The 27,413-nt window shown below is 35.0% G+C and overlaps 2 protein-coding genes and 1 pseudogene across 2 annotated transcripts; all 3 read left to right on the top strand.

Moving 5' to 3' along the window:
• Window positions 1–72: 72 nt before the first annotated feature.
• Window positions 73–5,296, top strand: LOC145608575 (glycosylinositol phosphorylceramide mannosyl transferase 1-like). Its single transcript, XM_081664187.1, has 5 exons — window positions 73–451; window positions 2,187–2,583; window positions 3,323–3,486; window positions 3,574–3,644; window positions 4,923–5,296. The coding sequence occupies exons 1-5, from the start codon at window positions 192–194 to the stop codon at window positions 5,081–5,083; spliced, it is 1,053 nt and encodes a 350-aa protein (XP_081520313.1). The 5' UTR covers window positions 73–191; the 3' UTR covers window positions 5,084–5,296.
• Window positions 5,297–12,101: 6,805 nt separating this feature from the next.
• Window positions 12,102–14,577, top strand: LOC145608097 (receptor-like serine/threonine-protein kinase At2g45590 pseudogene; annotated as a pseudogene).
• An 8,577-nt stretch (window positions 14,578–23,154) lies between these two features.
• On the top strand, window positions 23,155–25,101 carry LOC145609429 (transcription factor bHLH118-like). Its single transcript, XM_081664917.1, has 3 exons — window positions 23,155–23,595; window positions 24,480–24,881; window positions 25,018–25,101. Exons 1-3 carry the CDS (start codon window positions 23,185–23,187, stop codon window positions 25,099–25,101), a joined length of 897 nt encoding a protein of 298 aa, XP_081521043.1. The 5' UTR covers window positions 23,155–23,184.
• Window positions 25,102–27,413: the final 2,312 nt, after the last annotated feature.

The following is a 27,413-nucleotide window of genomic DNA, read 5'->3' as shown; positions in this document are numbered from 1 at the left end:
AAAATCACTTAACTGTCAATAGTTATTACGGAGTAGAAAACCAACTGTACAACAGTAAGGTCAGTGACATAGTTACACAATCAACAATTCAACACTAATATTACGGCGAATAAAATTCCAAATAATCAACAACCAGATCGAACTATCCAACACCCTTAAATAACAATTCTTCGCCGGAGATTCGCCGGAAAATGACGACACTAAACCTAATCGCCATTAGAGACGGCGAAAACAACGGCGGATTTTACTCTCCGGCGAAAGAAAAAGCCGCCATTAGAGGTCCTTATCATCAGCGCTTCCAAAATTTCCGGCGTCTCAGTCATATCGCTAAGCTTAAGCTTCTCCTTCTCATTTTATTCGCGTTATGCGGCGTCGTTTTCTTCTCCTCCCGAATTCCCTCTTCCTTTGGCTGGAATCTTCACTCCTCTTCTTCTTCCTTTTCTCCTTCTAGGTAATTTTATTTCTTTAATTTATTCTTTTCTGCAATTATTATGAATTTCTGTTTTTAATTTGTTGATTCTAGTTTGGATTTTAGCATTTGAGTAACTGAATTGTGATTTATGATCATATATATAAGATCTTGGTTTAATTGAGAATTGAGATTGCTATTAAATTAATATGTCACTAATAAGTTCATAATATCATAGAGATGTACATAAAGCATATTAAACTCCAATTACTACAAAATTGTTAAATTTGAGTGGATATGGGATTTTTCTGTGCTGGGTGTGTAATTTATGAAAGCAGTGTGCTTTAGCTTTTGGGTGATCTGGTTTTTGGATAGTATCCTCTTAGAGTCTTAGGCATATAGCAAGAATTATGTAGTACACTTGGGTGTGGCGGCGAATCGATGTAAATTGTAATGATTTGAAGTTCACTGCTGTCTTGGGGTTAATCTAGAAGACTAGAATGATATGAGTATATGTTTGTGAAGAATTGTTATTTTGTTGATGAAATAGGACTTGGGGAATGATAGATTGTGAAAGAGTGGTGGATCATGGATGGTATAGTGCAATTTAGCACTAGTATATTGGACCTCTATTAGGGAAGGGTGTCACTCTTTTTGGCTAGTTGGGTGGAATGATTGCTTTCATTTCCTACCGTTTTAGATTATTATCTCGGCACTTGGTGGATGATCATTCAAATTTCTGGATCAAAGTAGTTTTCAAGGCTTGAATAGAGATATAAAGAAGTAATAGGAGGAGATCCAAGGGAAGAGTATAGACTTTAGATCAACTTTTTATACTGTGACTCTTACTTCCTAATGACTTGGGTGATTGTCATTTTGGTAGTCCTGTAGCTGGTAATAAATACAATGAAGTGAATTTGATCGGAGAGTAGTCAGAGTACAATGTTATAGAAACATGATAACTTTTAGCTCTTTTTGACAAATCTTTTGTAATGCAAATCTTTATTGAAATTTCAATAGATTCTACTATTCTAGTCCAAGCATTGTGTATCCATGTTTTGCCTCTGATAAGGTAAACAACGTAGAGGTGTTAATGTGACATTCAATGGGGACTAGCTTGTTTGGTTGTTACAGCTCTTACGCTGAAGTAATGATGAAATGATGATGTATGAGTTTGTTGAGTTCAGGGAAATCATATCCCTTTGTATGCAGTGCTTAATACTCCATACTCTATTATCATCAATACAATTTTTTTTTTTTGTTTTCTATGCTTGCTTAAAATTTTGATGAAAATTCAAGTGGCTCAATTTATTGGATGAACTGTATTGCAAAGAGAAAAAAGATTTTGAGCCAAATCTAATGGTAGATAGATTATATATTCTAGAAAGTATACGAAAGTTATAATTATATAATTTTATGTAATTCCAAAACTACCGGGATCTTTAGTAATCTCTCTGATAAATTGATTATTTGTGATATTGCCTCTTACTATAATTTTTTTGCACTTGCTTTCATGTCAGATTTAGGTTATATGCTGTATACTCCTGAATATACTTCCTTTATATGTGTGTGCATGTGCAGGGGTGGGGAAGCATACACTTTAATTGCATTTCTGCATGTGCATGTGTGTACAAAGCTACGTATACTTGAGTGTTTAGGGTCCTCAGTAGAACTTGATCATATAGCATCTTCTTGGGCTGGAAAGAAATTGAAGGTGCTAGAGTAAACTTGTTCTATACTGATTTGTTTCCTATATCATTTTAAAAATCCTTCACAGAGGTGGATATACTGTACTCATGAATACATGGAAGCGCAATTCACTTTTAAAGCAGTCTGTTGCTCATTATGCTTCATGTCATGGAACCGATGCAATACATGTGGTATGGAGTGAGAGTGATCGTCCCTCAATTAAATTAAAAAACTATCTTAACAAAATTGTGATAGCGAAGTCCCGTACAGCTCGGAAGCCCAACTTTAAGTTTAACGTGAACGAGGAAGATAATCTCAACAACAGATTCAAACCAATTAAGGACCTGAGGACTGATGCAATCTTCTCTGTTGATGATGATGTCATTGTACCTTGTGATGCACTAGACTTTGCTTTCACCGTGTGGCAAACTGCTCCATCAATGATGGTTGGATTTGTTCCTCGCATGCACTGGCTGGGTGAAAAGGTAGACCTATTGATAAGTTCATTTGTTCATTTCTTCCTTCCCCCAAAACTAGTTTTAGGGTATCATATCCTAATTACTGTAGATATGAAAGATGATGAGCGACTACTTCACTGAAGCTGAATTTTGCCACCATGTGGTTCACAAGTATCAAAGCAATTGTCTGTCTTAAGATGATGGGGAGTCTTTTTAGAGAAGTGACATGAGCTTGAACATCATTCATGAATGTTTTTTTTTCACCATCAATCAACTTTATTGGTAAGATTTTCACTGGCCAGTTAAAAGAAGTTTGTTTTTCCCTTCACCTTGCTTGTGAACATTGCTGGAGCTGGCTACAGAGTCCTTCCAGACAGTTGTTGCATTAGGGCTTTCATTTTTGAAGGGATATGGGAAGGAATGGCTTCATTAATCCCCAATCGAAAGGTTCTCTCAAAAACAATAGCCACTGTATTTAAGACCTTAATTTTGTTTCTCTAAAGGTCTTCATGGGTTTTGAAATTGAAGAAACAGCTAAATCATGACTTATGCATTGTTGAAAACTATTCAACAGACACATTAAGATGGGATAGAGGATAATAAGGTGTGATAGGATTGGATAGATGATTTGTGTGAACAGTGGTGCAGAGGATTTTAACTTTACTTTGGTAAGGAGATAGAATATTGAATTAGATGATGTTTTTGCCAGACTATCTAAATATTATGCTTTTGGTTCTTACACACCCACCCTTTTTCTGGATGGCAGAAGGATACCCATGCGTATTATGATTATGGAGGATGGTGGTCTGTTTGGTGGACGGGCACTTACAGTATGGTTTTGTCAAAGGCAGCATTCTTTCATCGGAACTATCTTGATATGTATACCAATCGGATGCCAGCATCCATCCGTGACTATGTAACAAGAGAGAGGTATGGGCAATTTCTTACTTTGAATCATTTCTCTTTCCAAGGTTAATTCCACCTTTTCACGTTCCTGGTTTGTTAATTCCATCACAGGAACTGTGAAGATATTGCGATGTCCTTGCTTGTCGCCAATGCCACAGCTGCTCCTCCCATCTGGGTCAAGGGTAAGTTCTGCTTCATTTTAAAGATGTTATTATGAATTTATGATCCGCCCTCCCCAAGACCATGTTTCCCTTATTACTCAGGTGTTTTTTTTTTTTTTTTTGGTTTTTATTTTTAAAATAAACTAAGAGCTCAAGATAGTGGCTGTGTAGCTGTGTACTTGTCAAACCTATGTATCTGAAGGCTATATTAGTCATGAGACTACAGCAAGGTTCTATGGGTTTACCTCAAAGTCTCGCAAGAACTTGAACCTTGCTTTAATTTTGATTAAGAGCGTATTCATGCTTCATAGCCTGTGATTAGATTTACACTGGCGCCTCCTCTATCTCATACCAATAGAGAGTACCATGGCCTTATGAGATGGATGGAGTGAGTTTCTATGGATTATTTCTGAGTTTCAGATACTCATAGGAGATTATGGGAGGCACTGTTTGCATTCCAATTGGGGACAGACTTTGTAGACTAAAATTCATTGCAGTTTGGTCCATGCTGCTTAGTAGCATATCCTCTTTTTTTTTTTTTTTTTTTTTTTTTTTTTTTTTTTCTGTTGAAATTTTAGCCTTCTGCATTTTCTTCTTCTGTTAATCACCTCTAAGAGTTTCAGTAGAAATGTAGAATACATTGTGTGATAGGAATATTAAAAGTTAATCTTTAACATGATCTTGGAAACTTGGGGCTGTCTAAGTGTCAAATTGAAAGTGGGAGATTTTTTTACCTTTTTAGGGTATGTTATTGTATTGGAACACGCCTAAAATTGTGAAACTGCGAGGGTTAAGTGCAAGGGAAGGGAAACTCCTCACGCCCCTTGGTAGGATTCAAACGCTGTTTGTGTGGTAATTGGTACACACACCCATGATATACCCAATTGTAATGTCTATCAGTGTAACGTTGCATTGTCCCTATTAAGTGACATCACCCGGAGAATGAAATTAGTGGCGTATATGTCTATTAGTGGATCCACTGAAGTTTTCCTCTGGAAGACTATTATACTTTGTTTGTGATTAGCCAGAGGAATGATGCTTGGGACTTCAGCTGTCAAAGCGAAAGTTATTGTGGCAGCCATTTGAAAAGCTATAGTAAAGCTATAGTCATACATCAATTGGACTCAGTAGTGGTGAAGTTTTGGCTGGATTCAGGAGACTTTTAGCTAATTTTGTGCAGGGTTCTCAAAATTCTAAAATAAAGAAAAGTCAAGACTCTGTTCTCTTATTGTAGCATGCAGAAAAACTTGAAAATCACTAAAATTTTGTCCAGTCAACTAAAAATTCTTTACTTTGCAGGGAAAATACATGAGCTTGGCGCATATGGCATAAGTAGTTTGAAAGATCACAGTAGCAAGAGACGTAAATGCCTGAACGATTTCATTTCCCTCTATGGTGCTCTTCCTCTTGTATCAACTAATGTAAAAGCTTTGGATTCAAGAAATGAATGGTTCTGGTAGCTGTTTTAATGTTCTTAATCCTAAGTTCAATTCATCTGACCTCGGTGTTTTGCTCATAGGTTTTTGTTACAAGTTCATTACCATTGTTCGTTTTCTTGCTCATACGAAGTCTGTATGACAGGTCTTAATCATATTGTATAATACAGCTGTGTATATTTGTAATGTGATCGTAATTGTGCCAGTTATCAATCAATCGGAAGTAGTTTTGTACGACACCAGCTCAATATGATCCCGTCATAGTAGCATTTTGTGTCTGTCTCGCAATCCCGAGTTATGTTGCCCCAAGGAAAAGAAATCTAACTGTCTAATTTTCTATACTTAATTGATTTTCTTCCAGTCTTATCAGTGCATCACTATCTTTCGCAGTTTCGCTGATAATGGTTGGTAAATAATTGAAGCCAAAAGCATTATTGGGAGTGGACATGAATTATCACGGACATAGATACTGACATTTGGTGCATAATTGTATGCAAATTAATTATCATTTATTAATTCAATCAATGGCCTTTATTCACACATAAGCGACAATTTTGCAATAAGATTTTGCAAAACTGACTCGTACTTGGTGTAAATTGCTTGATTCAAACTCGAAGTGTAACTGATATAAATTACCAAAATTTCCACACTAAAAATAACTCAAATTGACCTATCTACAAACTAAATATTATATTATTACACTCCATATTGAAGTAATGGATTATATCTGAATATGACCCGACTTGAATAGTCTATGAATAGATTCCAAGTAGTAGATTAATTTGATTAACCATTAATTATTTATAAATATTCTTATTCCATGCCGTACTAAATACTCTATGAATAATGCAAATTGATTGATGGGATTTAATCCACCTTAAAATAAATGGCACGAAGCTTGAAGAGAGTCTAATCTTAGAAGAGATGGGCCGAAGATCACACATTTCCATCGTTGAATATTTCATAAAGTTTATGCACCTTTTACCTTTTGTCTACCTCAACCTTGAATTTCAGAGATGTGAGTAACATTCTTTGATTACTCACTAAGGCTATCATAGCAACTTTATGTCCCACATTACTAGAAAAAAACATAGTCATTACTAGACAAACTTTACGTGGGAAGTTTTACTTGCGTGTGTGAGACGGGGTACACACTACTAACTTCTTCTAAATGTAAGAAGTAGAACTTTTTAGACAGCGTAATTTTCTGTGTTTATGTCAACGTAATTACTGTGCATTACGGGGAAATTTTTTGACATTTTTTTGCCCGGAAATAAAAATTTCCGAGATGTTTACCATAGTACCTAATACCCTCGGGGAGTCCAATTCAATGGGTGGGACCATCCAATATGCCTTAAAACGGTCAATTTACCCGTTCCAAACTTGCACCGATTTCGTAAACTGAAACCTACCACGACCATTTTTTACAAAATGTAATGGTCATATATGGTTACAAACGTCATTATATGAACCTAAGATGTATCCCCTAAGGTCTCAAGACTTTTCGCCTCCGGACCCTGTAACATAAAAAATTCCTCAAAAAGCGTGGATAATAGCCTCCAATTTTGGAATTTTTTGACATTTTTTTCGCCCGAAAGTTAAAATTGCCGAGACGTTTACCATAGTACCTAATACCCTTCGAGAGTCCAATTCAATAGGTGGAACCATCCAATATGCCTTAATACGGTCAATTTACCCGTTCCAAACTTGCACCGATTTCGTAAACTGAAGCCTACCACGACCATTTTTTACAAAATGTAATGGTCATATATGGTTACAAACGTCATTATATGACCCTAAGATGTATCCCCTAAGGTCTCAAGACTTTTCGCCACCAGACCTCATAACATCAAAAATTCCTCAAAAAGCGTGGATAATAGCCTTCAATTTTGGAATTTTTGGACATTTTTTCGCCCGGAAATAAAAATTTCCGAGATGTTTACCATAGTACCTAATACCTTCCGGGAGTCCAATTCAATGGGTGGAACCATCCAATACGCCTTAAAACGGTCAATTTACCCGTTCCAAACTTGCACCGATTTCGTAAACTGAAGCCTACCACGACCATTTTTTACAAAAAGTAATGGTCATACTACCTCCGTTTCTTTTTAGTTGACACGTTTTGACTTTAGCATTATTCATCCACCTCCCTTTGACCGCATTTGGTGCTCTATACGTAATGAACACTACAAGAAAAGATCATATTTCCGATGGCTTAAATCCATCGGAAATTGCTTAAAAACCGTCGGAAAACTGATTTCCGATGGCTTTCCGTCGGAAAATGGTTATCGGAAATCCCTTCGTCGGAAATTTGTGTTTTTCCAATGGAAAAGCCATCGGAAATAAGTTTTCCGATGGTTTTTGAAGGCCATCGGAAAAATTTTGGCTTCCGATGGCCAAAATTCCGTCGGAAACTTCCGATGGCCAAACCATCGGAATATTCCGATGGTTAGATAAGCCGTCGGAAATTTCCGATGGCCTGGCCGTCGGAAATAATGGCAGAAAAAAATAAAAAAAAAAGGTCGCCCCTCCTCCTCCACCCTAAACAGCCCCTTCAACCGTCATAATCCAACCCCAAATTTGCAATCCACGACCCAAACCCGCCTAAACCCACACCGTAAAACACCACATTAACCCTAAAATTACATTAGAATTAATTATCGATAGGTTATTAAAAAAAAACACATAAAAAAATAAAAATAAAATAAAATAAGCAACAACTACCAGCCACCCACACCACCACCACCACACTACCACAGAAACCCTTTACAGCCACCCTTATCACATTAACACTAACCCACCTCAAATCTAACCCCCCTCACCCACCCTCACATATATTAAACAAACCCAACACAACAACCACCACAAATTCATTTTCCACAACTCAAAAAATTTCAAAAATAAAGGAAATTAAAAGAAATTCGAAAACAACATTAGGAAAAAGAAATTTACAAAAAATAAAAGCATACCTTTAATCAAAAATAGATTCATCTCGAATTTACCTTAATTTAGGTCACACCTTCGAATTTAACCTCGAATTTAGTTTTATGAGGCCAAATTCGACCATGAAATCTCTAGATCTAGAGGTTTCATGGTCGAACTTGACCTTAAAAACCTTGAATTTGTTAAAATTCATAAAAAAAAACGCTAGACCTTAATAATATGGAGAGGACGACAATTAGCGAACCTATGGCGGCGCGACGAATGATTAAGGTATGAAAGAGGATGAGAGAAGAGAATGAAAGAGGATGAGAGGAAAGGAGAAGGAGGGGAAATAAGATGAAAAAATACAGATAGATTGAGAAATGGAAAACAATAGAGAAGAGGAAGAGAGAGAATAGAGGAGGGGAAATGAGAAACAAAAGAAAGTTAGAAAACGGCTGGTGAAAGGTTTAGGGGCATATAGGTTTAGGGTTTCTCCGCCTTTTGTTTTTATAAAATTAATTTTCGATGGTTTTTTTTTTCGTAAAAGCCATCGGAAATTTCCGTTGGCTTTTAAAACCATCGGAAAGTTTATATTTTCCGACGGTTGTAGGCCATCGGAAATTTCCTATGGCTTTCAAATCCATCGGAAATTTCCTATGGCTTTCAAATCCATCGGAAATTTCCTATGGCTTTTAAAACCATAGGAAATATTATATTTTCCGATGGTTTTAAAAACCATCGGAAATTTCCTATGGCTTTAAGCCATAGGAAAAGCCATCGGAAATACGATTTTCGATGCTTTTTAAGGCCATCGGAAATTTCCCATGGCTTGATCCATCGGAATTTTTTAGAACCCATCGGAAATTTCTGACGGGTTCTAAAACCATCGGAAATTGTGTAATTTCCGACGGTTTTAGGCGGCCATCGGAAGGAAACCATCGGAAATAGCGCGTTTTCTTGTAGTGGAAAAATATAATCATGTGGGATTTTGTTAGATTCGTCGCGTTATATACTTTCAAAGTATCAACTTTTCATAATTTTTTCTTATCGATAATTAAAGATATTAATGATTGAATAAGTACATTGGCAAACGTGACTAAAGAAACGTGTCAACTAAAAAGAAACGGAGGAAGTATATGGTTACAAATGTCATTATATGACCCTAAGATGTATTCCCTAAGGTCTCAAGACTTTTCGCCACCGGACCCCGTAACATCAAAAATTCCTCAAAAAGCGTGGATTATAGCCTTCAAATTTGGAATTTTTTGACATTTTTTCGCCCGAAAATCAAAATTGCCGAGATGTTTACCATAGTACCTAATATCCTCCGGGAGTCCAATTGAATGGGTGGAACCATCCAATACGCCTTAAAACGGTCAATTTACCCGTTCCAAACTTGCACCGATTTTGTAAACTAAAGCCTACCACGACCATTTTTAACAATATGTAATGGTCATATATGGTTCCAAAGTCCAAACGTCATTATATGACCCTAATATGTATCCCCTAAGGTTTCAAGACTTTTCGCCACCAAACCCCGTAACATCAAAAATTCCTCAAAAAGCGTGGATAATAGCCTTTAATTTTGGAATTTTTTGACATTTTTTCGCCCGAAAATTAAAATTGCCGAGACGTTTACCATAGTACCTAATATCTTCCGGGAGTCCAATTGAATGGGTGGAACCATCCAATATGCCTTAAAACGGTCAATTTACCCGTTCCAAACTTACATCGATTTCGTAAACTGAAGCCTACCACGACCATTTTTTTACAAAATGTAATGGTCATATATGGTTACAAAACGTCATTATATGACCCTAAGATGTATCCCCTAAGGTCTCAAGACTTTTCGCCACTGGACCCCGTAACATAAAAAATTCCTCAAAAAGCGTGGATTATAGCCTTCAAATTTGGAATTTTTTGACATTTTTTCGCCCGAAATTAAAAATTTCCGAGATGTTTACCATACCTAATACCCTCCGGGAGTCAAATTCAATGGGTGGAACCATTTAATATGCCTTAAAACGGTCAATTTACCCGTTCCAAACTTGCACCGATTTCGTAAATTGAAGCCTACCACGACCATTTTTTATAACATGTAATGGTTATATTTGGTTCCAAACGTCATTATATGACCCTAAGATGTATCCCTAAGGTCTCAAGACTTTTCGTCACCGGACCCCGTAACATAAAAAATTCCTCAAAAAACGTGGATAAGCCTTCAATTTTGGAATTTTTTGACATTTTTTCGGCCGGAAATAAAAATTTCCGAGATGTTTACCATAGTACCTAATACCTTCCGGGAGTCCAATTCAATGGGTGGAACCATCCAATACGCCTCAAAACGGTCAATTTACCCGTTCCAAACTTGCACCGATTTCGTAAACTGAAGCCTACCACGACCATTTTTTAAAACATGTAATGGTCATATATGGTTTCAAACGTTATTATATGACCCTAAGATATATCCCCCTAAGGTTTCAAGTCCTTTCGCCACTGGACCCCGTAACATCTAAAATTCCTCAAAAAGCGTGGATCATACAATTATATTAATCGAATGATGACTGAATGTGTTCAGTCTTCCCTATTCAAGCATACAGCTATACTTCCATGTCTTTGTCATGTGATCATATCTAATGTGAGCTGTAACAATGACTTATTTGATCATTTCTACCCATGCAAATGTTGAAAAATCCTTAGATTAATCTCACATAAAATGACATGGTTGACTAAGTCTAAAAGTGCATATCTATCATACAAAAAATACATGGTAGGAATAGAATTTCACAAAATTTGACTTATTTATAAAGTGAGTATTTTTTCTATAGTAATAGTCGGCAAAATTGATTATAGAACTATACTTCTTAAAAGGTGGGGTATTAAGTTATTAACATTTAAAATGAAGTAAAAAGTTGACATAATTATGGTGAAGAATTGTCAAACCAATATAAAGAAAAAAGAAATAGTGGAGAGAGAAAAGGTTGGGTGTTTTTTTCTGGTTGTTTGCTTACTTTAGGTGAATATTACAATGTGTTGATTGAAGTATTAAAGCTTAAAATTTTAGACTAATGAAGAAGCAAACAAGAAATAATACCAACTCTATATCTAACCTTATTATAATTAGATTTTATGCATCAAAAACAAATCTCACACGTGGATAGCTTGCTTGGTTGGACCCTTTGTTTAATTAAGTTAAGACTTAAACAGTACTACTTGTATTTGACTCTAGTATCTTGATTTTCATTTTTAGTCTTTAAAGAAGCCGAAAATGTTTTAACCAACCATTCAAGATATTGGAGATGAGTGATACGTGTAAGATTTGTCAAATTAATGCAATAACAATTATATGAGTTTGTAATAAATTAGTGACTTAATAGTATTATGATTTGAATCTCTAACTGTTGGTGACGTGCTCTTAGATTGAATGAAATAATAAATTGATAATTACATAAGTTTGATAAAACAAAGAGTTGTTATTTGGAAGATTTCCTAAATCATTGCTAAACATTACACAAAACACCTAAAAAACATTTTCTACCTACTTTTAGCTAAGTAAAGCGGGTATCACATGCTATACTCATTGTCTAAGCTAGACCCTTAACAAAAATGAGTTCAATTCATTTTCAATCTTCTATCCATTAATCACCGATGGTGCATATTAGACTCCAACTAATACAGATAAAAACTAAAAACCCAAATCAAACTCCAAATACAAAATGATACGTACTTTCTTAGTTTCTCTCCATAAACATCAACACATACTCCCTCCGTCTCTGTTATTATGTTCACTTTCTATTATTTGTTACTCACATAATAAAGCAAAAGTGTATATTAATAAAGAGACGGAAGGAGTATTAATTAAGTTACAACAACTCCCAAGCCGTGGTCCGTGCATAAAACAACGTGGTCCATAAATCCGTCCATGGATAAAATCATAAAACAACTTGAAATCCAAATCAAGTCGAAAAAAGAAAGAAAAAGAAGAAGCAAAAAAAGAAAAGAAGGCAGGTAAGAGTACAGAAAACGAGGGAGAAAGAGAAAGAAAACAACATACTCCTCTCTCTCTCTTTCTTCTCTCTCCTCGAGTAACAGAAACAGAAACAGAAACAGAAACAGCTCCTCTGTCTTAATTCCTAAATTAGTACCTTCTTCTCTCTCCTACTTTTCTTCTTCTCCAACGGCCATTTTCACAATACAATGACTCCTTCACTCCATCAATTTCCCAGATTTATCAAAACTAAAACCCCTTAATCATCATCTTCTTCTTCATCATTCTTCAAGCATTCATCAATGGCGTCTTCACCATCTTCAAACCCCAACTTTCTCTCTGCTCCTTCACCTCACCTTCATCATCACATCACTGCTTCTCGTCTCCTCCCTCCTCTCCTCGGCGCAACCCTCACTTTCTCTCTCCTCTTCCTCTTCGCCTCCTTCTTCCGCCGTTTCTTCCACCGCCTTAAACGCTCCCCTTCTCTCTCCTCTTCTTCACCCACTCTTCCTCGCCGTTTCTCCTTCTCTACTCTCCGACGCGCCACCGCTAACTTCTCCGCTTCCCGCCGGCTCGGTCAAGGTGGGTTTGGGTCCGTCTTCTCTGCCACCATCTCTGTTTCTCGCACCCGGAAGCTAGCCGTTGCGGTTAAGTTGCTCGATTGTGGGTCCCTTCAGGGTGAGCGTGAGTTTCAGAATGAGTTGCTGATTGCGAATAAGCTGGTTGAGTCGGATCGGGTTGTGAAGCTTCTGGGTTTTGCTTCGTCTCGGAAACGACGTCGTATGTGCCTGGTTTATGAGCTTATGGTGAATGGTAATTTGCAGGATTGTTTGTTGCATAGGAAATGCGAGGAGTTGATGGAGTGGTCTAACAGGTTTCGGATTGCTGTTGAGGTTGCTCAAGGTTTGTCGTTTTTGCATCATTGTTGTGATCCTCCTGTAATTCATGGTGATGTTAAACCTAGTAATATTTTGTTGGATGATTGTTTTAGGGCTAAGATTGCTGATTTTGGACTTGCTAGGTTGAAATTGGGGGAAATTAATGATGTGGTTGTTGTTAATATTGATGGGGATAATCAGGGGATTAAAGGGGGTTTTAATGCTAGTGTTGATAATGTTGTTAATAATGTTAATGTTGGTATTGATTGCAATAATAATAATAGTAATGTTGATGTTGGGGTTGAAGATACTGGGTCAGTGATGGAAACTGAGAGTGTGACCACTACGGTGGGGTTTGAGGAGGGGAGTGTTGGGATTGATCTGTCTCCGATGAGGATTGAGACCTCGCCGGAGATGGTGACTGCGAAGACATCTCCTTCGGAGTTTAATGATAAGGGGTTTGATTTGGAGGGTCAATTTAATAGGATGGATTTGGAAGAGGTTGGGAAAGAGGTGGGGAAGGCGCGGAGTTTGAATGTCAATGGAGGGGGGGCTGGGAGGGTGAAGGAATATGTGATGGAGTGGATGGGAATGGAGGTTGGGAGGGAGGGTTTAGGTAATGATTGTAATAAAGGGGGAGCTTCTTCGAGCTCTGTAGTGCCCAAGAAAGGTGGGAAGGCGAAAGGGAAGATGAAGACGTTGGATTGGTGGGTATCGATGGAAGAAGGGTGGAGTTCGAAGAAGGAGAAAAGGAGGCCAGCGAGGGAATGGTGGAAGGAGGAGTATGGTGAGGAACTTGCTAGGAAGAAGAAGAAGAAGAAAAAGAAAAAGAAGAATCAAGAGTCCAAGAGTGATAATGAGGAGAATTGGTGGCCTAGGGATGATGATTTGTATGCTGACAAGAAGAACAAGATGTATAGTAGGAGTAGGAGGAGCAGCCGGAGTAGTGTTGATTGGTGGTTGGATAATTTTAGCGGAGATCTTAGGAAGGCCCGTCATACGAGCTATGATTCAATGAGTGGGGAGATCCCCAAGAGTGGTGGAGTTAGTAGCACCCCTAGTATGAGGGGGACTGTGTGCTACATTGCTCCTGAGTATGGCAGTGGTGGTGATCTCTCAGAGATGTGTGATGTGTACAGTTTTGGTGTGTTGCTTTTGGTTCTTGTCGCTGGGAGGCGGCCTCTGCAAGTGACTGGCTCGCCCATGTCGGAATTCCACAAAGCAAATCTTGTTTCATGGGCACGTCAACTTGCTCGTTCTGGAAAGCTCCTTGATTTGGTTGACAAGAGAATTCGTTGCTTGAACAGAGAAGAAGCTCAACTCTGCATCATAGTTGCTCTCATGTGCCTGCAGAAGTCACCAGCTCGCCGGCCTTCTATGAAAGACGTGGTAGGAATGCTTTCTGGGGAATTAGCTCCTCCTCAGCTTCCAATGGAGTATTCTAAATATCCTTTCAGGTCCCGGAAAAAGAATCTCCGGTGAGGTTTTGGCTGCACTCAGTTTGTTGCAAATTATGGTTCAAGCGTTCAACACTATACTTATTACAGGTTACTTGTTAGCACTTAGCCTTGCTGATTTTTTACTTAATTTTTATCTGGAGAGGGATTGCAAATTCTTATTCTTTTGAGAGCTTCTTGTACAATAAACTGTAACTCCGAAAACCTCACTTGTACAGCTATAAGTTATACTTGAATGAAAAGAAAAAAAAAATACACGTACTTTGCAAATCTTTTGTCAATTAGGATTAGATTAGTTATTATTTCCTTGGAAGAGTTTCTTATTCTGGTTGTTTAGAATCATTCATGGTACTGGCAATCATGCAATCTCAACCTGTGACTATGTGAGAATCTATGTATCGGATATTTCTGGTGTGGTTACAGACCACAGGTCTTTGTAATCTTTGTGGCTTTTGCCTTTCTGTTGAACCGATTTTCTTCTTGGGCCATTAGGGAAGGAGAATATATCTTAATTTTGGTTTAATTTTTTTTTTTTTTTGGCAATCCAACACTCTTTTCTGTTATCACTCTAGAATCTTGTTGTCAAGCCTATGGCTTTATCTTCTGTTAAATGATATCGATGCTTGGTTAATTTGCTGATGCATAGGAATAGAACATTGGCGCACCAAACACACATGAAGAAGAATTATGGATTTATAACCAATTTTTGGACCTAACTTTGTTCATTTTTTTTCCCTCTTATTGTCTTTGAATTTGGTAGATCTGCTATCTGGCATCGATGCTTGTTTTATTTTGGATCGCCTTGTTATTGCTTAGTTTGGCACCCTTTTTTTCAAAAAAAAAAAAATTACTGACATCTGCTTCCTTGCTGAGTCTGGTATTGATGCTTGCCTTTTATTTTCTATTTTCTGCATCACATCTCCCACAGTATCTTCATTTGTTTGTCAGTATATAGTGAAGTCCCTGCTCTTGAGCTGGATTTCTATTATTGACTTCTTATTGCTGTTGTATCAGTGTTGTGGAGTAATTATACGAATATCTCATATTTAGGCTCCTATTCTAGGGAAGATCTATTTCATTGTTCTCACTGCAGCATGTGCATGTATTGTGTATGCTTCTTAATATACGGATATCATTCTGAGTTATTTTAGGAACGCAGTTTTTAGTGGGGAGGACTTATTGGAAGCTGATGTGAGCTTCTACATGAACTATGGTGACATGTTTGCTGCAAAGTATATTTATTCAGTGATATATAGCTGGCTTTAAGATTGTTTTGGCTTCTAGAGCTGTATTCCCAGACGTTGTTAATCAAGGCGCAGGGGACTGCAGGATTGTGCTGCTGATGGAAGGGTCTCTATGAATGCGAACCTGAATTTACATGTGCTGAATCTTTGTTCTGGGGCTCTCTCTTCAATCCTTTGTGTTAAGTCATGTGTATGATTTGGATACCTACTGATCATTTGGTTCAACTTTCCTGCACTATTTAGCCTTATATTTCGCCTACTACTATTCTGAATCAGGCTTCCTGGCACGATATGAGCACCAATGCACCATTGGCTGGGAATCATTCCAAACCCCAAAAAAAATGCAGGTCTGACCCATTCATTTTCCAGGTTTCTCCATTTATAGAGGAGTTAAGCGGTTGCTAATTGCTATCATAAAGATACTGGCTTCTGCATTAAGAAGTAAAAGCTGCCTTCTCGAGTATGCCGATTTTACATCATTCCTGTCATTAACGTGGAGAATTTCTTCTGATTTTTTAGGATCTTTATAGAAAGTAGTTAACTTGAGTTTGTGGAGAGTTTGTTATCGAGTTTGTGCTTCTACTTTCTACACTCAGGAATAACTTGAGACCTTTGCCACTCGCAACCAGTGCTGAGTCTAGTACTGCTTTAGATCTCAGGTAGTCTGATCTGATGAAGGATGTCATAGGATAAATTGAGGTCTCATTTGTGCAATCTGCAGTTTATGCCACATTCCAGGCCGCAAAAGTCAGTCCGAATCAGGTAACATTGTGCCGTGGTCAATCATAATGAACCGCAAAAAATTATGGAGCCGAGCCACCATGATCAACTCTGAATGTACTATCATGCTCCATGTACAGTCGGAATTCATTGCCGAGCCCATGAAGGGCTAATGAGTAATGACTGTTAATTATAGCCATTGACATGTTAATATCTCACAATTTAATCCATGATGATGTTGCCATTTTTTCTTGACTTCTTGGTGGACATTGGAAGTGCCATGATGATGCGCCTCTTATGCCATTGAAACTTTGAAAGTTTATGTCGCAATTATGATTAGTCTCAGTACAAGTTACCTTATTAAGTCTTCAATTTGGCAATCAAGTGAAACTATTCCACCTCAAAAAAAAAAAAAAAAAAAAAAAAAAAAAGGTGAGAATATTCAATGATTGCTCTTAATGAAAAACCAAAGTGTCCAAAGTTACGTTTAAAACACGTATTAGAGTGTTGAGAATTTGAAACGGATATTCAAGGATTCAAGGTATAGTGAAAAGTCCGACTAGCATTGAATACTAAATAAGTGATAATTAGTTTGTACTCCGATCCATAGATACTAAGGTTCATAAGTTTGATTTTGAAAGCTGCGTATTACAGAGATGCATGTCCTGCAAATTAAGAGAACTACTATATGAAGTAGGAAAACTAGGAATGAAGATTAGAGCTGCACCCTTGTTTGTAAGGCTATGAAAATAGGTTAATGTGTTTCAAATATTGTATTTTGGTCTAATATTCCAGTGTTTCCAACACACAGCTACACAAGTGTAAATAAACTGTAAGGGCTTAATTGATTTTTTACCTGGATCTCCAAAACTTTTGAGGCCAACTATTTTGTTATTGGGCTAGACTATTAGTCCATGTTACTGAAGAGCCCACTGTTTACATTCACCAATAACAATCAAACTCTAGAATATATCTTCAAAATCTTTGTTCATTTACATATTCACTCATTCATAGATATAGAGAGGCACAATTTTTAAATATTTATTTTTTATATTTTTTGCAACTAAAAAAAATCGGAGATAGTAAATTAATATATTGTATGCCGTAGCTCATAAATACAGCATTATTGTTTGGAAAAGCTCCCCGTACAATTGCAAATATATAAAGTGATTTTTAGTATCATAGTTTTGCACAAACTCTGTATCATAGTTTTGCACAAACTCTAACTAATCGACATATGCATTTGATGAATAAAATTATGATAGAAATATTATTAGTGTGCACATTGTTTAAAATAGATTCTGCCTTCAAGTAGACACATACGGATCATTTTAATACTAAGATGAGTACGTATATTCATGTAATCTGACCATATTAGGTGATTTTGATTTTCCATGTGAGAAGAATTCAAAGAATTTTGTTTACAAAACCAACGAGAATCCTGACAACCATATCTTCTTCGATCATTTGTTTCTCCATAAATATTTCTGCAGAGATTTTGTATCAAATAAAGTATGATTTCAATCAAATTCATAACTAAATCCTGACTACGTAGTATGTACCATACCTTCTTGTTTCTCTGTAATCTAAGATTCCTCTTTGTTGTCTACTGATGTACTAGAATTTTCTATTCCATGGTCTTTTTGCATTGTGAAGTTGTGAGTTGTCATACCAAATCTTTGATAATAGTACTAACTTAATTTAGAAATTGTTTTAGTTGGGAGTGATGAAGAATAATGATTGACATAAAGTCTGATCTCATACTTTAGGTACCGCTTGTAAGATTATCAAAATAAAACTAACTAGTTTACCATGTATCGGTAAACACGTAGAGCCTATAATGATTAGTATGTGTAATGTGAATGTAAAATATATAAGTTTCTATAATACTTAGTAACACCTCCTTTATAAAACCGTACAAGGTAGGCAAAAAAATCAAAATATAAAGTGAATTGAATTGAAACATACATAGCCGGCCATTAGTGAAAAGGTGGCCTTTATACATCTTTTCTCTGTAAGAAACCTTTATGTCGTTTGAAAATAGACATAATTGTGGAAAATTCTATGGTAGTCATCCTTGACTACCATTATACCCTAATTTTTTTATTGACCAATCATTTTGCATGATTTTTTTTAAATGTGTCAAAAATAATTTTAAATCATTCATCTAATTTTTACTATTCATTTATTAATTTTGAAATAATTTTTGTATAAAAGTTTTAAAGCCCCTAATAGAATTCATTTTTACAAAATTTTACTCAGTAAGTCATATGCTCACAACTCTAAAGTCAAAGAAAAAATTGGAGATGTTCAACGTGGACAAATATCAATCAAGTACCTACATGAATGACGGTTTGTATTTATGTTATACAAAGTAGCTTTTTAAATTACAAGTCTAACATTTTACACATCAGTTAAGATAAACTCTTAAATTGTACCTCTTTCGTTTTTAATACTAATTGCAACACTTTGACCTAATCAAATTTCATTGACAGTTGAATGGGTAAGTCTGAATCGCACTCGTCAATAAAAAGTAGAGTCAGATCATTTACAAGCAATATAAGTTATAATGATAGATTATATAAATCGATCATGCATGGGCTTCAACCATCAACAAACAAATAAACTTGAATTGTATAAGTCAAGACAAAATGTGTCATTTAATTTCGGCTATTAGGCACGTTTCTAATTTAATATAACAGTAAAAGGGAAAGACCTTGTGAAAGCAACACCAGACAATGATGTAACATGAGTTTAACACCAACTACTTACATATAGACGCATCTCATGCATGCATATTCTCATATGATAGGGTATACTCTATCTGCGGCTTGAAAACAGCCACCATATATACTACTTCATCGTCAATGGCATCCTCCACATGTCTATCAACTGTAACCGACCTTTCGTACTATTGTCTGATTACACGTATTCTCAATTTTTTCGTTCATCTCACATCAACTTTAACGTTGGATATAATTTTTTATCATTAATATCTTTAATCACGTATGATAAAAAAAAAATTAGTTTTTAATCATGTTTATATATGAAACTATACATTAACACGAATTTTTTATTAAGAAATATAAAAAGTATCTTAGAAATGAATTAATAGTATTTTTTTTTAATTTTTTTTATTCATACCACTTTGAATCTTTCTTTCTTGAGCATATCTTCACCCTTACCCTTCCCTTTCTCTATGTTGACCACTTTTATATTTTAAATGATCTCACTATAATTGGTACGTACAAGGGTCTAGTAGGGTATATGTTGTGAGAGCACAATTTATATCCTTATATGTATTCACTCTGTTCTCAAAAATTCGACCCACATTTTATTTAGAGTCATTTCAAAGACTTTGATGAAAATGAAGGGAGTATGCATTTTTTTTTATTTTTTTTTTGAGCAATAATATTTTAAACTTATAAAATTGATTTTTACTAGTGAGATCATTTAAGTAAACTCTTTTGTTACTTTTAGTGTATTTTATAAAAAATTTGACTTATTAAAATTTATATCTTCATTTTCTAGCATATAAATTATGAATACTCGTATAAGATATGATCAACATTTTTGTTATGACAAGAAATAAAATGGAGACTAACATTTAATAAATGCATTGACTATTAAAATACTCCGTACCCTCTCAATTAACAATCACCATCAAAGTATGATATTCCGTATAATTTAGAGATGAAATTAATTAACTTCAACATTGGGGCCATTTACAGTAATTATTTACAGTAATTTGATGCAAAATGGGTGAACAAAATGAGTTAAACAGTTAAATGGGTGTGGTCCCTGTACCAATTGCTGCTGCTCTGGCTTGATATCAACCACGTGAGGTTTGACAATGCAAGTTTAATTTATTACCTAATGGATTATTATGGAAAGCAATAACCAAAAAAATTGATTGCTCCTTTTTTAATTTTGAATTAATGAAAAGAGTGATGTAGTCTTATTAGTAATCCGTATTATTATTCACTAATTAATTAATAGTTTACTCTCCATAAACATTGGGATGTGAGTTCGTTGTTGACTTATGGGTTGATTTTTCATGCTAAAACACTCCACATAGGACAGACCATTTACCACGGAAATATGCCGGAATAAAGGCACAGAGAAATTAAAGATGGTCACTTCACTTTTCACTTTGGTTGAGATAGGGTTAGCTTTGCACTTCATCACATTATCACGTTGTGAAAAATAAAAAGGTATAACAACGTGTATTTTTCTCTTAACACCTTTTTTTTTTTTTTTACTATAGAGTAGTTAGTTTTAACGGTGATAATCTCTTATCACTTTTTCTCGTAAAAAAAAAAAAGGCCGTCTCATGTTGAATTTTTTTCAAGTGTTGTATACTTGTATATAAGAGATTAAAGAAATGCTTTTGAATTGGTTTTAATTGATTTGTAAAATCAAGCAGCACTACTAGAAATGATCCATTTACCGATGGCCAGAATCCATCGGTAAAATTGTAAAAAACCATCGGTATCGCATTTACCGATGGCTGCCATCGGTAAAAAACCATTGGATTATAATACGTCGGTAAAATCGAAAATACCGATGGGAAAACCATCGGTAAACTTAATACCGATGGTTTTACCGATGGCTACAAACTATCGGTGCCTGTTTAAATACCGATGGCTTTTTTTTTTTCCGATGGTCAAAGCCATCGGTATATTTGGAATATCGATGGCTTTTGGCCATCGGTAATTTTTAAAAAAAAAAATAAAAAAAATAAAAATCCCTACCCACCCCCTACCTACCCTACCCTCTGCCTACCCCACCCAACACAACCCAACACTGCCACTGTAAGCCACTAAGCATCGCCAACCACCAGTACCACCACCACAACCCTATTCCACTAACCACCGCCGCCGTAAACCACTCAGCACCACCAACCACCACCCGAAACACCTTTTAAATCAACAAAAAAAAAACAACCCACAAAAATCAACACAAAAAACCTACAAAAATCAAGCCAAAATAAACCACAAAAATTAACAAAAAATTAAACATTTATAAAATTTAAAGTTAAAAAACAATAAACACACGAAATTTCAACAAACACACACCATGAAAATGGTAGAAAATTAAACCCACAAAAATCACACAAATAAACCCACAAAACGAAATTACTTACAAAATTAAACAAAAAAATCCACATACCTTTCAAATTTCTTCTTTTTTAGGTTTAAATGGCAAAACTCGAACATGAAAATTCCAGATCTGGAATTTTCATGGTCGAGTTTGACCAAAAAAACCTTAAACGTTGCATAAACCTCGTGATTGTGATGGTAGTACACTAGTACCCCAAAAAATTGTGACGTTTCTGCTGATGGTAGTGGTTTTGATGATGGAGAAGAGGGGGAGAGAAAGAAATCAAAATTCAAAAGAGAGGAGGGAGGAGGAACGTAAGAGAAGAGAAGGAGAGAGGAGAGAGGAGAGAGAAAAAGAGGAGAGAGATAGAAGAAGAGAGGGGCGTGAATGAAGGAGGAAGAAATAGAAGGGGAAAGGGAGGCGGTAGTTTAATTTAGGGTTTGGTCGTTTTTTTTTTTAATTTTTTAAGAAAAATACCGATGGCTAAAAGCCATCGGTAAAATACCGATAGTATAAAGCCATCGGTATTTTTAATTTACCGATGGCTTTTAACCATCGGTAAAAAAAAATTATTTTCTTTTAAAAAATAAGATTTTACCGATGGATGAAAACCATCGGAAACAATATGCCGATGGTAAGGCCATCGGTATTTTAAAAAATACCGATGGCTTGATAAAACCATCGGTAAATTATATTTTTACCGATGGATTTTAGTGGCCATCGGTATTTCCCATCGGTAAACGCGTGTATTCTTGTAGTGCAGTTTGCTAAATAGAATTAATCTTTCTAGAAATGATATGATTTTTCTAAGTTATATTGAATTTATTTGAATTATTAATTATTAGTAAGATGTTTTTCTGAAAAAGAAAAATTAAATTCCAATTAATACCTCAATATATAGTCAATATACTGATAGAGAAATCCTATTTATTTTTTAGGTTAAAAAAGACACTTGGTTTTGTAGTTGATTAGAATGCACCTTTAATTTGTCTAGTACAATAGTACCTTTTTTTGTAAGAAAGAATGATTTGTACTTCTTACATTTTGAACTTCTTTCTATTTTGAATGAATTATAATTAATACACCCATTTGACATTATTAATTTAATAATATTTGTGTGTGTAAAAGTTACGAAATATTACTCGCTATTGAAAAGAATGATCGACAAAGTATTTTTAACACATAACTTATATATTATACTTGTATATAGTAAGGACATAAACTTTAATGAAGTACCAAAACCAAATTAAATATTAATTAGCAACAAGAAAATCTCTTTAGTGACCAAATCAGATCTTGCTAGTGTGTTTAAAAAAATAATTAGTCAATTATTACTACAAATTATATATTAACTAAATGATAACCCTTTACCCATTTAAATGATACCCTTATTTAGACAGCTCTTGGTCCACCGTCCATAAAGCTTGTTATATAAATGGATGAACAAATTTTTTGTTATATTAAATAAAAACTATACAATATACAACACATTATATTATACACCACCCTTCTTTTCTTTCTTCTTCTCTTCTTTCTCTTTCTTCTTTTACAGCCATTTTTATGGTGCCCATGCTTCTTTCTCTTTGCAATTTGCATCATTTCTTATTCTTATATTCAATAATTAATCTAAACCCATTTAATTAATCAATTAATTACAATTTCTTTTTGCCTGTTAATTGGGATTTGCCACTTATTCAAAAAGATCTCTCAAATCCCCTAACCCTAACTACCAAATCTTCTTCTTTTATTTATTTTTTTCCTCATTTACAGAACCAAATCTTCTTGAAATAAAACTTTTTTGATCTTCTCCATGTTTCCATTTCAAAGTGGTGAGTTGTCTTTTCAAATTTCCAATGATTTAGAAAATAATAATAATAACAATAATATAATTACTAATAATACAAATACTAATTTTATTTTTGAGCAACATATTAGTAGTACTAATGCTGCAGTTGCTACTACTGCTAATATTGACCTTGTTCATCAACCTCATTATGGTGTTGATTCAAAAATCAAGAGCCCGAAAACACGAAAACCGCGATCCGGGAAGTCTGTCCAGGATAATACTAATGTTAATAAGAATAATATTGAAGTTGAGATCAATGGAAATGATGTTACTAACAAGAAGGTTATTCATCGAGAAGTCGAACGACAACGAAGGCAAGAAATGTCCAATCTTTATTCTTCCCTTCGCTCCCTCCTTCCTGCGGAGTATGTTAAGGTAAATTCTATGAATCTCTCTTTTTTATTTATTTAGTTTTTTTTTTTTTTTTTTTGAAAAAAAAAGGAGAAAATGCAAGAATTTTTTAGAAGGGATGATGTAAAAGTCTAAATTACTAGTAGGAAAATTTGACAATTACCACCTTCTGTTATGTCCATTTTAGCAATTACCACCTTCTATTTTTTTTTTTTTGAAAATTACCACTTTCTATTTTCAAAAAATAAAAAATTACCACCTTCTTGCCCCTCTACTACCACGTGACATCATTTTGGGTTCATTCTTTCCCTTTCCTCCCTATTTTCCTCACATTTCTCATTCCTAACTCGATTCTCATCCCCCCTTTCACTTCTTTTCCCCCAAACAATCAAAAACACTTCAATTCACTCCTCCAAATCAAAATTGACGAACAATTATTGGTGGTTTGGGGGAAAAAAAGTGAAAGGGGAGATGAGAATCCAAATAGGAATGAAAAATGTAAGGGAAATAGGGAGGAAATGGAAAGAATGGGCCCAAAATGACGTCACGTGGTAGTTAGGGGGCAAGAAGGTGGTAACTTTTGATGTTTTTGAAAATAGAAGGTGGTAATTTTCAAAAAAAAAATAGAAGGTGGTAATTGCTAAAATGGACATAACAGAAGGTGGTAATTGTCAAAATTTCCTTACTAGTACTAAAAATATGACAATTTTAGGGGTTTTTGGTAAAGGATAATTTTATAATTTACTTTCATACATTTTTTGTTGTTGAATACTATTATGCATATGGCAATCAATCATATTCATGTTATTTTGTTATGTTTTGAATTAATTTGCAAATTAAAGCTTGAATAAACGTGTTATGGATTTTAAAGGTTGATGTATGCTGATAACTAGTGATGGGATTTTCAGGGAAAAAGATCGGTATCGGATCACGTAACCGAGGCTACAAGGTACATAAAAGACTTGGAGAAGAATGTAAAGGAGCTAGGAGAGAAAAGAGATAGTCTTAAAGAGTCATTTTCTTCATTAGAAAATCCACGAAATAAAAGAGAGAATGTTGGATGTTCATCATCAAGTAATACAACCTCTACTACTTCAAGGAGTGGTAGTAGTTGTAGTACTAGAGATTACAATGTGAACATTCACAAGTTTTCGAAAACACTTCAGATTGAGATAACCGCCGGAGTTGAAGAGAATGATCCATGTCCTATTTCGAAAACACTCAAAGTGTTAGCTCAAGAAGGGCTTGATGTTGTTAGTTGTGTTTCAAATAAAGTAAATCAGAGGTGGATTTATGTGATTTATTGTGAGGTATATAATTTTTTTTTGATATTATAGGTCTTAAACTTTGGAATCATTTTCTTGTACTATATGATTATAGCAATTATATTTGATCAACATTAATTTGTGACTTATTGTGTTGTCGTTGTTGCTGTTGTTGTTGTAGGTTGATGAAGAAACACCCGTCGATTCGTGTCATTTGCGAGAAAAATTGATGAGTGTAGTTGTTTCTTCATCAAGTGATGTATAAGAAGTAGCCCTTTCATATGCAGGTTTGTTCTTAATTGATCTCTTTTTACCTTGCATAAGCTATCTTTGTTCAATTACGTTTTTTAATTAGCAAGTGAGCAGAATGACCTATTTGATTAAAAGCACAAATTATGTTTAATGCTAGTACGAAGAAAGAATAATGTAGTTGTTGTAAGATCAATTATTATTGATTGGGGTTTCGCCGTTTAATTAAGTGTGTGTATATGAATATGATTGATAATATAGATTTTTACTTGTAAGACCTTAACTTGTTTTGTGCTAAGAATTCTGGCAATACTGATTTTGTCCCTTATTTGTATGTGCTCTACTTGTGTAGACTTATGTCTAATGTCTTCACGTTCCCCTGCTTATTTATAGGATATTCTCGTACTCTTTTATATAGAGATTTTAAGTACTCATACAACAATCAAAAACATTTTCCGTTTTTCATATTGTTGTGAAAAAAGATTGTGTATATTTGAACCTCTCTTTTTACTCTGTTAAACCTTAAGTTTATTGATGGACCATGCATTTACGGGCATATTCTAGAGAACATTTGTACGGAAATGATGAAGTAGACTAGAATCACACCTTCATTGATTTAGCTAGATCTAGGCCTTGACCTATGGAGGGATCCTTAATTACCATATGCTAAAGATCAGATATTTTTTTTCTTGCATGGAATCTTCCTGTACTCTTAGAAAATTCCACATCCACAAACATGTCATCTATTGTTGTATGTCTCTTTCTCAACACAAAAATAGTGGTTTGAGATATAGGATGACACACCATAATTAGCTACCGTTAGAGTGAGCATAATATGTCGTTGTCAACACAAGGTCCAGAGTTACAATAATTTTTGATGTTGATACTATATATGGTAACAATATCGAAAAATCAAAGGCTAGCTATCCTTAACTACGTTGAAAAGTTGCAAGGAGTTTTGAGTGTGACGACCCCAGATAGTCCCCCCTTAACAAGTGTAAAACTCAAATGGATGCAGAAGTTACCCGTAGCTCCAAATACATTTAACAACGTGTTGGAAAGAGACTAAGGGTGGAGCATGATGTTACATGTACGATCCATATATTATTGAGGTTTTATCTCAAAATCAATTGGTGGTGGACGTGGAAATTAAATAAGAGGATATTTTTCCTTCAAGGAATGTTGTCACATGGCATGTTATGGCCTTTTGATAGTAACCTGCTATAAGTAAGTTTTTATACAATTATTACTTCTTTATACTGTATAATTTATATCCAAAGTTCAATGACTTACTTAGGTTAGGACTTAGCTTAGGTACGAATGTCCAACAAAATGAGACGAAAAGTTTTAGTTATAAAGATGTAATGTATATGTGTCCATGGGGTGGAAATAATGTGATAGCTAGATAGCATGCATATACTCCCCAGTTTATCTTAGAGCAACCGAGGAAGGATATGGGGTCGAATCGAGCCTAAACCTTTGGAACTGAAAGTTGTCCTAGGTCCTAATTGATAAACCTTAGCGGCCTACATGAAATGGAATGATATGGATTTATGGTGTATAGTTTACAAAGAAAGAGTGCAGGTTATATAGCACCTTTTTAGTTTCATATTTTTGCTGAATTCAGTTGCTAACTTTGTGATCCGAATGCCAAAACAATGGCCTAGCTAGCTAACATACAGAGACTACTGTACGTAGGACATATAAACATATCTACAAAATAATTGTATAGCATGAAAGCTAAGCTTTTAGAGACAGGATTTGTATGTTTGTTGCTCATAATTATTGAGTTTGTACATCATTGATCATATTTCAACCTTCACGATCAACTAATGTATGTATCACTCATCATTGGAAATATTACAAATGACTGTGTGCTGAAGTAGTACACATCTTCTCAAGTGGCACCTACCTTAACTATATATGAGATACATACTCATCTTGAGGGTTGTCAAACATTTGTTCTCCCTTAATAATTTTTAGGTAGAAATCAAACATCATTATTAGCTAATTGATTTTGATTAGTCAATTGGAACATGGTTAATTATTGTAGTGCTTGACAGATTCTTAAGGAAAGACATAATGAAAGAGATAGCTTTTTTTTTTTTTTTTTTTTTTTTTTTTTTTTGAGAAATGAAAGAGATAGCTCTTTATTTCACTTGTACTTCGAAATTTAGTTTTATAGGATAGGGTAGATATTTTCGATTAAGTGTATATTTACTTTTATTTTTTGGCTAAATAACTTTAGCTTGAGTTGTTACTTTGATATATATATTTTTTCCCCTTTATATATATATTACATCGATCTAGAGTAAAAGTAAGTTAAAA

This window comes from Chenopodium album, chromosome 23, assembly GCF_948465745.1.
Source record: "Chenopodium album chromosome 23, dcCheAlbu1.1, whole genome shotgun sequence".
Classification (NCBI taxonomy): domain Eukaryota; kingdom Viridiplantae; phylum Streptophyta; class Magnoliopsida; order Caryophyllales; family Amaranthaceae; genus Chenopodium; species Chenopodium album.
The sequence above is the reverse complement of the archived record's forward strand: the minus strand, read 5'-3'. Positions and strand labels throughout refer to the sequence as shown.